Genomic DNA, 12,710 nt, shown 5'->3' on the forward strand with positions numbered 1-12,710 from the left:
ATCTTTTTACCGCAGCAGCTCGAACTCTCAGTGGCGAGGAGTAACGCTGCCCCCGCTACTTCCTGCTTCCGCCGCACCGGCGTCACCAAACCGACCTGTAGGAGTCGCTGTCCACAACGTCCAATCCCCACCCACCGGCTTTCCCACCCTCTAACACTTGCCAATTGCGTTAGTATGAACGACCGGCCAGCCGGTAGCAACGCCGAGAGCTGGGCTCGAACCCAGGCTGTTTGGTTTTATAACCGGAGATTGAAAGCACGTAATAGGTCAAGCTGGGTGTCAATCAAATGGCGGGCTTTCAACCGATGTGCGTGACGCCGACAGACGGCGTAAATGTGCAGTGACGTGGGGCGGGCCATCGGAATTTTAAGAGGTTAAAACATGAACGTAAAATGAGATTTATCCAATCTGTCCTGATTGGATGAAGTGGGAAGGGATACCAGAACATTTATTTTGTGTTTACTGCTGTGCGGAGGGACTGGGAGACCCATGTTACTGACCAAACACTCTATATCAGTGACAGCTGTCGGAATGTAGAGCTATTTAACAGTTATTTCAACAAAATAATTCCACTTTCAGCATCTTTAAGAACAAGTGCACCCAACTGAATGCGGACGTTTGCCGTGCGACACTTCTAGTAAATAATCATACATACAGTATGCTTTTCAAACCACCTTCACGTCTCGTGGAGTATTAACATCCCTTTTCAACATCAGTGGCAGTGTGAATGGCGTTTAGTAAGGTAAACTGAGACGGGCTAAATCACACACCTTATACACCTACGGACACAAAAGCGCCAAAGACTGGGCGCAATCGTAGGTAATTGCGAGAATTCCAAATCGGTACGGTCCTTAGAACTGCTCCTCTGTATCAAATGTTGCATACAGTACAGTAGGTGCTTTGTGTGGCGGTGCCCTCGGTTCAGGGTGATGCCGGTGTCCTCTGCGGTTTACTCAAGAGTACTGTCATGTACCTGCATTCTCTCCGGAGTCTGTGTTGGGAAGGATATTCAGGTGCGATGGCAGAAGCAGCTCCCCTTTCCCTCGGCCGGTGAGGCAGATTTGATTAACGTTAGACGAGCCAGCCCACTGACCCCCACTGGCTCTGGTTCCATTCTGGGCTGCTGTGAAGATCTATAAAACACACTGCAGGTAGAAATCAATCCAGCGCCATCCTCTCGCTCTCTCTCTCGCTCTCTCTCTCGCTCTCTCTCTCTCTCTCTCGCTCTCGCGCTCGCTCTCTCTCTCTCTCTCGCTCTCTCTCTCTCTCTCTCTCTCTCTCTCTCGCTTGCTCGCTGTCTTTCTATTTAATGTGTAGGAGAGGGACAGGTAGCAGTGTGTGGCCTGGTGTGAGCTCCAGCCCGAGCTCCAGCCCTGTAGAAATGGTGCTGATATTTTACCTGCCACTTTGTGATAGTAATATTTGCAAGGCACCCATGGGTTGTTGATCGGGGGGGTGTGTGTGTGTGTGTGTGTGTGTTTGTGCTCGTGCTCGTGCTCGCTCATGATGTTGTCTCATTGCGCGCCAAAGCTCTGGGAACAGGTTTGATTTTCTTTTAAAAAAGAGAAGCGAAGCCAATCCGTCTCAACAGACGGCGCTGGTGTTTCCTGTAGGCTGCTTCCTCAAAAGACGTACCCAAGTAACTCACTCACTCACTCACTCACTCACTCACTCACTCACTCACTCACTCACTCACTCACTCACTCACTCACTCACTCACTCACTCACTCACTCACTCACTCACTCACTCACTCACTCACTTCCTCTTTCTGCCTTCTCTCCATCCCCATCTAGTCCTGTTTTCCACTCTTCATCTTTCCTCTCATTTCTCCCCCCACAACGTCCTCCTCTTCTCCGTTCCATCTCTCCGCCGGATCTTACATCCCTCCACCCCTCCGGCTCCACCCCTCCCTCTGCCTGTCCTCCCACCGACCAACCCCCGTTCCCCTCCTCTCGCTCTATCCTCTCTTCGACGTACGGTCTGTTTATTTGCCTCATCAGTCATCGGAGCGTATGGCAGCTCTTCCATCTGCCTTTGCGTTTGTATTCACTTCATCTTACCGGGCGGGGCTGCTCACAAGTGGTTTCACCTGAAGGCCCCCCCCCCCCCCCCCCAGGCAGGAATAAAATAAAAACAGTCACTTTAAGGTTGTTCCCCGCGGACTGCCAGGTTCACACGCGTGACACGTAGTCCCTGATCCCCACATCTGAGATGAAACACTCCTTTAATTAAAACTAGATTTATGCAGTCGGCTGCCCCCCCCCCCCAGAGACCCTGTGAAGTGTCTGCAGACGCTTGTCCCCAGGTGGTTGCAGCGCAGCGGTTCTCCAGGAAGGCCTGAGGAGTAGCTGGAGCCTCGTGACAGCAGAGTGGGGAGGTGACTGGGAGCCTGCTGAGGACCTGTTAACACACACTGTTCTTCACCCAGGATGGGAGAGAGAGGGAGGGAGAGAGGGGGAGAGGGAGAGAGAGGGGGGGGAGAGAGAGGGAGAGTGGAAAGGAGGGAGAGAGAGAGAGAGGGAGGGAGGGAGAGGAAGAGAGAGTGGAAGGGAGAGAGGGAGGGAGAGAGAGAGGGACAGAGATAGAGAGAGAAGGAGAGAGGAAGAGAGAGAGATGAGTCAGACCTGAAGTTCTAACCCTTTAAATCCGAGCTACTGTTAAACTGTGTGATAAAAGCCTGTACTGTAGTGACAAATGGTACTGGAAATACAATCGTGTGATGAAATGTTTACGCAAACCATATCGCTGTAAAGATTAGCACTGTGACAATATATTGTGCCGCGATATATCATAATGTGAGAATGTGACCTTTTGTATCATTGAGTTGAAAATGGAAATGGAGTGAAAAGAAATGGAGCGTGATACCAGCTCATCCATTAATTACATCCTTGAACCACTGTGTCGGGACGTTATGGCTTGCTGCCGCCTCTGCAGCAGAACGCGATAACTCGTAAATAGCTTTCATTTGAATCCTTTAAAATTTGTGGTGCACATTTATGATGAACCCTATTGATTTTGAGGACCCTGTGACCTTTGTTCTAGTGCCACCATCAATCCAAACCTTACATTTTGATAAAAAAAATTATTGTAAATGCCATAGAATAATAAATAAAGCTAGTTATCTTGAATTGACAAACCATTATTCATAAAGTCCTGCACATTAAAATTTGTAGATATGGTTTACATAAAAACCTTGGAGATCATTTTTCGTGCTAAGAGTAAGAACCTACCAGCTTGTATTCAATGTCTCTTTCAACCAAGAGAAGGAAAGTATCATTTTAAGAGGGTTGTGTATTCTTAAAACATATAAAAAGGTAAGAACTAATGTAAAAGCCAGGGCCCTCATTCATCAACGTGGCGTAGAATATGTTCTATTTCCACACGTAAGCACAGAATTTAGAATCAGTGCACGCACGAAAAAAACGGGATTCATCACACGTGCGTACACAGGTTCTACGCACACCTGTCTTGATAAATATGACTTTGATCCTACGTTTGAGCTCGTGCACTGTTTTAAGTATTTGCATACCAGAACCGCCCCGATTAACCATATACGGTAATGGAATACCCCCATGAAATGTGGAAAAATGGACTAAGCCGAGGGAAGCGTGTTATGAGAACGGTGATGTCGGATATGATATCTATTAACCATTGCTGCCTGGGCAGCGCAAACACTAATAAAGACCGTGCTGGAATATGACTGCCTTTTCCTGTGTTGTTTGATTAATACCCAGGGATTAAAGTTCTCCTCAATTTTATTCCAAATCGCGATGGATTTTCCGTAAATTTTCTACCTGCTGCATATGATTTCTAGAGGCATACTACAATCTATTTTGATGTCAGTATTGGGTAGCCTATATAAACAATAATACGAGAGCATATACAAGAACAATGAATCTCACTGCATGTATGATGTAGCCTGCCTTTCAATACATGAACTTGAATTCCATCATGTTTGTGTTCGGGACTCACAAGGCTGTTGTCACAATGGGTGGTACCGGTACAGTAATAACAGTCCACACAATATCACGATGGACCATGCCATAGCCTATGTTCTATTAGGACATGATCTGTGACGACAAATGTTCTAGAATGTTTGATTAAGATATCATACTCTGACAGCATGCCTATGATCAACAAAAACGCGAACTTGAATCCCATCATATACATAGTCTGTCCACTATCTGGTGTCATTGCAATGCGTTTTTTATTCTTTCTTATACAGTAAAAAGGGGGAAGAACACTATATCGTGGGTGTTCATATGACTTGTATTCTGCTTACAGCTTCGAAATTCCACTTGTTTCGTTTAACGTAAAGCCTTTTAAATATAATCAAAACGTTCCCGTGTTTCTGCGGTCTGTGCGCAAAATAATAACGAGTTGAGCTACGCGGAGCGCAGTCAGTCAGTACACCCCGTATATTCCGATAATGCTATATAAACCATGCTGCATTCATTCTGAGAGAAAGATCTATTATTCCAAATGCTATTTATAGGGTTTTGACCATAATTACACTACTGTTGCTATTTTACAATGAACTATAATGAATTACGGTTCATACAGAACATGCCAGTGTTGAAACTAATGCACAGAAGCTCATTTCCTTGTTGTAATAATATATTCTACCACTGGGCGTCAGCTAAGTGTGCTCCGAGCTGTGCGTACACATAAGCACGAAGTGAAGTTCAAGTTGAAATTGATGAATCCCACTCTTTGCTTAGAAATGGTCGTACGCACAGGTTAAGCACAAATCTGTGCGTAAGACACGTTGATGAATGAGGGCCCTGATGTGTTTCAATTTTGGGGGTTAAATTGTGGAATAGTCTTAGTGACGGGTTGAAGTTGTGTACCTCTCAGGGGAGATTTAAAAAGGCCCTGAAGGATAAAATAATTCAGGAGTACAGTTTTGAGTAAAACATCAAACATTTATTTTCTCTTCTTTTTTCTCTTAAAGAAAAAGAAAAGAAAAAAATTATATCTTGCAGCATATTTTAAAATTTTCTTTCTTATATTAAAGTATATTTAGTTTTTAAGAATTGTAAAGGCTAGGCAAAAATAAGCATGTGCTTCAGCCTATTACTTTTTTTGGTCATTGAGTTTGGATTTTGTGTGTGAGCTTACTTTGAATATGTACATTTGTTATTTGTTATTTTTTTCTTTTCCTTTTGAAAGTCCACACATGTGTGTTTTTGATTTATCTGTAAACAAAGACAGAAAATAAAACTATTCATCATCATCATCATAACTCATTTCATAACTTTTATTCCATTAGTTCTTTAATTTGCAGTGCACATTTAAATCCAGTATCTTCAATGTATCAATTCATCTTTGAATAGAAGTGTAATGATATGTGAATGCAACATTTTGCATACAGTATAACGCGGTAGAGAAACAAGACACTTAAATAAGGCAATGAGTCATGCCCTGTGTTGATTCCATTTGCTTTGGAGAAAGATGAAGGAGAAACAGTAAAGTAAACAAACATTCAAACGGTGATGCATTTCAATTACATTTCAATCATGCAATGGTAATGCAATTCATCGTCATGGAATTAATCTGTCCTCAGCCTCTTCTCTCCATCTGTCTTCTTCCAAGTCTTTCCAGCAAGAGAACCCATTTCCTGTGCAGATGCTGTTTGTCACGTCTTAACTCGCTCTGTGTTAACTCCCAGGCCAAACCAAATCACCCTTTCTAAACTGGATCTCCTCGGCACCCGGTCTTACGGTCTCACGTTCGGCAGCGAGCATGGATTTACCCCCAGCCCCACCGTGTCTCCCGGGTCCTCCGACGGTGGCCTCCCACTGAGGCCCCCGCTGCTCCACAATTCATTCTCATTTCATTTGTCTCTCTGAGGCGCTTAGCCGCCAAGTTTCAAATCTATATCTCCTGGAGGAGCGGGGGGCCAGCGAACCCTCAGGTCACTTAGATAAGGGCCCGGTGGCTGAACCCTGATAGGCTGTCAGGACGCTAGCTGATAGGCATCCATCACCATGTCGCCAGGCTTGATTTGCTCTGCCAGAGTATTAACGAGGAGGGTTCGGGAAGGGGTGAGGGTTGTGTCCCAGCCAGGCACAGGCTTCCCAGCAGGATAGTAAAGGACAGGTGAGCCAGCCTGAGCTCCTTTGTCAAGCTGCGGTTTACTGAGGCAAGCTGTGGAATTACTGCCTAGATCTGGCTGACACTAGATCAGCCGACGCATTATACTGCTTATAGTCCAGCTGTGTTACTATCCAAATGGATGATCTAGTCGTAATATTCCATTTGGTTGCCTACGTAAATCTTTTAGTGTCTTTTAGTCAGATAATCATACTCCAAACCCAGGCAGTGTTGGTACCTTGGCTCTTCCTGTTAAGCTACAAGACCACATACTGTACAGTACATACAGACATACAACCACAATAAGGTTCCTCAACACCCTTGTGTCTTCCTCCGTGTAACGTGGCCTCGGCCTCTGGGATTGACCTGATTTGATGCACACATGTCTGGGTGATAGAATGGCTTAACAAATTGAGACGAGTGCATTTTTTTTAAGCCCACCAATTTGCTAATCCCTCAAAGGTGTTCCGAGCTAGTGCTCCCTTGGAACGTGATTAATCAAATCCTTGACTCATCCTCTTATATGTAAATTCATGTTCCCTGATGAAATTTAAGGGTTCTAATATAGCGATTTTACACTTCACTGTAGTATGGATTACTAAAATGATATTTAGAAAATTGTAAAGCTAATTTGTATGTACATTTTTTTTTTAATAAATAACACTAAAAGAAAAACATCTTGACACCACACAGGAAAAAGCAAATGTCAAAATTGTCCCTGTCTTTCTCTCTCTCTCTGCTCGAAACCTGACTGTAAATGCTCCTGTGTCAACTTAAAGGAACATGCCAACATTATGGGAAAAGTGCTTACCATCTTCTCCGGAGTCGGATGACGAAAGATACCAATTCCTTCTCTGTGCGTTCAGTAGACAGCTATCCAGGTGCAAGATACCCCAGCTTTTGGCCAAAAACATCTCTCCCGGATTTTGTTTTCCAAAAAAGATGACATGGTGGCCCCAGCCTTGAGATACATAATGATACTCAATGTTTACTCGAATATGCCTTATTGTTATACTATATTTAAAGTATGCCTCCTCTGTATGGATAGACAATTATTATTTATATTATTTTATATAACACAATAATAGCTCTCTGTAACCAAAGACACACCAAACCAGTTACTCAACAATCAACATGCTTTATTATGCCTAAAATTATCTCTCTGACAAATCTCAATGGCACAAGAATAACTTAAAAACCAACCTGTAACAAAATAATAGCTCTCTTTTCAAGTCTTACTGGACAACAATAAATAACAAATAAATATGAAATAATGTTCTAAATAATACCTCTTCTGTAGAAAATCCAGCTTTAACTAATTATCTCTGTATCCTTTAAATGTAAATAATAAAACAGTATAACCTCACAAAGATACTAATTATTTTAAAAGTGCACTATGCAGTTTTGGATTTGTACATTTGCATAACTTTCCATTAGTGAACATGACATATTTATTACCTATGTTTATTATATAAATCAAACCAAAAACATTTTGAGGCACCATGAACCAAATATAAGGCTACTAAACATTTTGGCAGTGTCAGAGTCTGGACATTTATTTTTTCCAATCCATGCATCTGTAGCTGTTGTGATGTTTCACAGTATGAAATGCAAACGCATTTACAGCATCCTCTGTTTTCCTGGGTCTAACAAAGAATTTGGTCAACTTTGTAGACGAACTCTCACCTTGCACAGCTTTTTTAAATGTTTTTCTGTGTCCATGTGCCATGTTTTAATCTTAACAGGTGGGGTACCGTGTCGGGCCGTCATGCGCGTGCGCTGAGCGCATGCAAGTCGCGGCACTTTGCGAGCGTCTAGCTAGCGGCTCGGGGTTGCATTTCTCGCAGAACATATAATATACTGTTCGAAAGATCGATTTTGTTGTCGTTCGAATGCCGCCTCATTCGACCAATTCCATGCCTCGGTTCTCGAGTTACTGTACATGACGATATGTCAGGTGAGCTTCTTTTTACGCACCGCAGGTCTTTGAAACCCGGACATTTTCATGAATTTATAAAAACGGACACCCCGGACAAGGTGTGAAAAGAGGCAAAAGAAATGTCCGGGCAAAAGAGGAAGTTTGGTCGCCCTAAGCTAGGCTAGCTGATCCATATCCACTCCATTAATTTGTGCTCAGCTAGGCTAGCTTGCAGCCGGATAGCTTTCTACTGAAACGCACAGAGAGAAAATTGGAAACTATCTACTCCGGGGAAGACTGTAAGTGCATTTCCTGTAACGGTGGCATGTTCCTTAAGTTTCACATCAACGGGCGCTTAACATGTGTGCTATAGGAAAGAGAACTCCCTTCTGTCTGTCCTGCTGTTTAAGGACCCAAACATTGTTAGATGTAAATCAATAAAGTGATTGTAAGTAAGAATGAGTGAGAGTGCAAGTAAGTAAGTTCTAGTAAACAGTGCGGGAGTCTTGTTTTTCCTGTTTCTCTCTGCATACCTTCTCTCTTCCTCCTCCCTGTACGCTGGCGTCACATGTCCTTGTGATGAGCGTCCTCCTTGACCCGCTGTGTCTTGTCTCGTCTCCTCTAGTGGACCTGCTGGGCCTCCTGAAGTGGCGCTCCAACACCAGCCTGCTGCAGCAGAACCTCCAGCAGCTGATGAAGGTGGAGGGAGGAGAAGTGGTCAAGGTGGGTCCGAGTTCCACTCTCTACTGTGAAGCGTTTCTCAAAACGTATTCCAGTCCAGGGAGGGAGACGGAGGACACTGAGATAAAAAAAAAAGCTTTTAACGTTTCCGAAGGTAAAGATTTATTGATGAGAGACGTCGACAAGCTTGCGGTTATTCCGCGTTCTATTGCATCCTAATTAAATCGTCTCCCGCCTCAAAACACACTCGCTGAGACGTCCCAACAGCTGGTGACATAAACAATCCAATCAGAACACACTCCTCGTGGTTCCTGAACGCCACGGCTTCTTGGCAGCGTTTCCTCCAGGGGTTTCACCACCTGTCGTGGGAACAGGTTGTTTTTGAACAGCTGGGCAGGAGAAGGTATGACGCCACGCTCGTGCAATATGTCCGTCCGAGACGCCGTGCTGTCAGAACTACTGTATAGAGCCATCGAGGGCCCAATGCGGGGTAGATACATGAAGCAGTTTCTTGGAGATGGGTTTTGAGCAGGTGGTTTTGAGCAGATACTTAGTAAAGTCCCTTTGCTCTCTGAGACGTCCAACAAGCAGCTGGGCTTGTTCATTAAACTATAGGGGTGTGATTACCGTTTCCAACATCGGCGGCTCTCTCTCTTTATCAAAGTCCTTGTGCTGTCACTTGACATTTAAATTCTTGACATTTAATACACATTTCTGCTGTATTGTAGATCTGGTACTTTTAGTAAAAAAAATAATTCAAATAGAGAATTTGGAAAACATTGGTTTTAGTCATTTCTCCTCATATATCCTCATCATATCATCATACTGTAGTGTTAGCATACAGCATTACATTAGATGTACTAGGTCATGAATAATCATTTTTAAATGTTTTTCTTAATTCATACTTCTTATACTTCACATCGGATAAAAGCGTCTGCTAAATTGCCTTAACCCCCCCTCTCCCCACACACACACAAAAAAAGTCTCCAGTTTCCAGGTGAAGAAGTTCTCAGTGTAACGCACTAGTCTGATAGAAGTGTGATTTATACTCCAAAGTCGCGCTCGTCTCTCTTGGTGAACTTGATGGATCACATCCTCCTGCGATGATGACAGGCGCTTCTACGGGGCGACGGCTAGAATTGTGTCACGCGTTCGGCTTTCAACACCTTTTAACACACAGCCTGTCGCCCCTCAGATCAGTTCATTTGAAGGTGCACTCGATAAGATTTTCAATAGGTTGGGGCGAACAACGACTGTGTCGTCTTAGCCACGTGTAATTACGTGGAACGGGCATGTCTTTTAACAGAATATGTACATGTCATTCCTATGGTCTAAGACAGTGCAAAAATATTAGTCTGCATGATCAACTCTCTCCCAAGTCCCAGGAACAAGAGTGCTCAAACTCAAACTGTGTCATCAGGTATAACGTCTACTCTAAAGCTTCTCTATAGACGGTGAACTGGGTAAAGATGGTAAAGGTGACCATGGGAACACCCAGGTGAATTTCAGACTATTTCATAACTGAGAACACTGTTGTAAAATAGCTCATTTGGGTATACAAAAATCTGTCTCCCATTCATGTCAACAGAGCAGCTCAAGACTTTATATTTGAAGTTTGATTCTTACTTCTCTGGTTTCTGGCTTTGGGAGAGAGAGTAGCTCATGTTGACAAATGTTGAACTTTGCTAGGCCATGGAAATAACATTGGATTTCTTAATCTGGGTGGTGTTCCCCTTTTAATGGTTGAATGTACACACCATACTGCGGGGGTTGTATACATTTATTTTGAATTGCTTTAAAAACATAATTTTTATTGGGTTTTTTTGGTTAAACTTAAATCCAAAGGAAAGAATAAAAAAAAAATGGAGAAAAAAAACGAGAAATCCAAAAACGGGAAAATAAAAATCCGAAAACAGGAAAAGATAAAACGGATTTCATAGGGCCCTAACAACATGTTCTATGTAGAGGCCCAAGGCTTACACTTCTCTGTGACAGATGATAAAAAAATATAAAATTATGCAGATTTGATTAGACCCTACCCATTGCCAGGACAGAACACCCAGAACACCCGGTTCACAAGATGCATGTAGATGGGGCCACAACAGCAGAGCATACATTTTGTGCGCAATTGGAGAAGGGACTGGTGTTCAGTGCACCCACACATAACCCTGTCATTGATAAGTGAGCTCACATTAAGCAAGATACTTAGCAGCATTGCTAATGCGAATGTATGGCTATTAATATGCAATTTAGAGGTTTTAGCCAAGGCCCTTAAATCACCTACTCCATGATGAATTGTGTCACATACAAAGGTCTATAAGTGTTGTTTATTATGATGTAAATGTTTACAGACGTATCAGTTTACTTATAACAGTAGCTGAACTGGGTTGCTATGAAAATCAACCCGTCCAGCAGGTGCTTTTAGCACGGGTCCCGGTAGGAGAAAATAATAAAGATGGTTAGCAAAAGCGACACTGAACGAAGGATTGGATCCACGAAAGGTCCCGATAAGTCAGACATTATTGGACGGAGCAAAGGAGCAACGCGCGCATGTAAACAATGGGATGATCGCACGCACGCACAAAGGACCGGACCGATCCAGACCAGCATACGTCAACGGATTTGCGGTAATGTAACCCGACCCGTTGCGCAGTGTGGACCCATGTTGGTTCGTTTGGAACAATTTTGAGCTGGTTCTACCTAACTAACTGTTATTATTATTATGCTGAAACACGCTGTGGATGTGTGTGTGCAGCCCGCCGGGCAAAACTTCTATCATGTGTGTGTGACAACAAACAATTGACGTGCGCTGCACTGCTCTCTTGCCGTGGCTGACATATGTGGCGGGTTTTGCAAATGCGTTGAACGTTGGAATTGGATTCTCATGGCTTGTGATAACTTTCTTGTGCTTTCAAAATGAGTGATTCAAATGTTGGGAAACAGGACAAAGAAAAGAGAAAAATAACTCTCACTGCAAAAGCTCTTGCAAACAAAGTCGAATCACTCAAAAAGAAATGCAAAGGGAAAGTGGAGGAAATAAAACGTCTGTCAGAGAGCTCATGGAAAATGAGCAAAATGTTGCACTGGTTGAAGCACAACTTGACGTTTTGATGCAGGTGTCTGACAGTGCTGATGAACTTCATGGCTGTTTGGTGCCTCTTATTCCACTCGATGAACAGGAACGGCAAAATGACTGGTTCTCAAAGGTCAATAAACATAAAGATGGGTTCATTAGCGATGTTAATGCCTGGTTTTCGGTAACCAAAGGAAACACACCTCAGTTAGAGGCTCATAACAGGCCTACTGAAATACAGCAGCATGAGGTTGCAGAGGAGGAAAATGGAGAGCATGGGGGTGTGGGAAATGTGGAAGTGACGGGGCCTCAGTTGCACAGTACTCGTTATGCTCAAGAGGATGTTCAACCAGGGGACAGCATATCCAACCATAGTAGCAAGAATTATGGTTCAAGATCTTCTAGATCAAAGGTTTCCTCTAATGCATCCACACGCCTCAGAGCCGAGGCCGACATGGCCGCCTTAATGGCTCGGCAAGAGTTGCTTGAACAAAAGCATGCTCTTGAGGACCAGGAAGCTCAAATAAAGAAACAAGCAGACATAGCAAGGCATGCTCTACAGGACCAGGAAGCTCACATAAAGAAACAAAAGGAACAACTTCAGTTGAAAGTGGACATAGCTGCATCGGCAGCAAGGCTAAATATTCTGAGAACCTCTGGGTCAGGGGTGTGGAGTGCTGCTTCTCGTAAATCGGATGGAATGGAATCCTACTTTGAAAAGGGCCTCAACATTAATGCAGAGACATTTGTATCACACAAGGATGGAAGAGGACAACCTGCATATGTTGGAGGCACACGACCAAAGCAAAGGCAATCTGACGGAGCCAAATACCTCCAGAAGCCCTCAGCACTCACACAGACCCAGACTGTGATCTCAAACGCTACAGAGTACCCAGCGCTCACACCGAGACAGAGCACGGTCCCAAAGACTACATGGCCTC

At 43.7% G+C, this 12,710-nt stretch overlaps 1 protein-coding gene across 1 annotated transcript in view; it reads left to right on the forward strand.

The window, feature by feature from the left end:
• dock1 (dedicator of cytokinesis 1) overlaps window positions 1-12,710 on the forward strand; it is a gene marked incomplete at its 5' end in the record, with an annotated part of 602,016 nt that overhangs the window by 157,391 nt on the left and 431,915 nt on the right. Inside the window, one exon of the mRNA XM_084323017.1 lies at window positions 8,641-8,738. Within this exon, the coding sequence (XP_084179143.1) occupies window positions 8,641-8,738 (98 nt within the window). The remainder of the gene's footprint in view (window positions 1-8,640; window positions 8,739-12,710) is intronic.

The sequence above is a fragment of the Notolepis coatsorum genome (assembly GCF_963971535.1).
Source record: "Notolepis coatsorum genome assembly, chromosome: 10".
In the NCBI taxonomy this organism is placed as follows: domain Eukaryota; kingdom Metazoa; phylum Chordata; class Actinopteri; order Aulopiformes; family Paralepididae; genus Notolepis; species Notolepis coatsorum.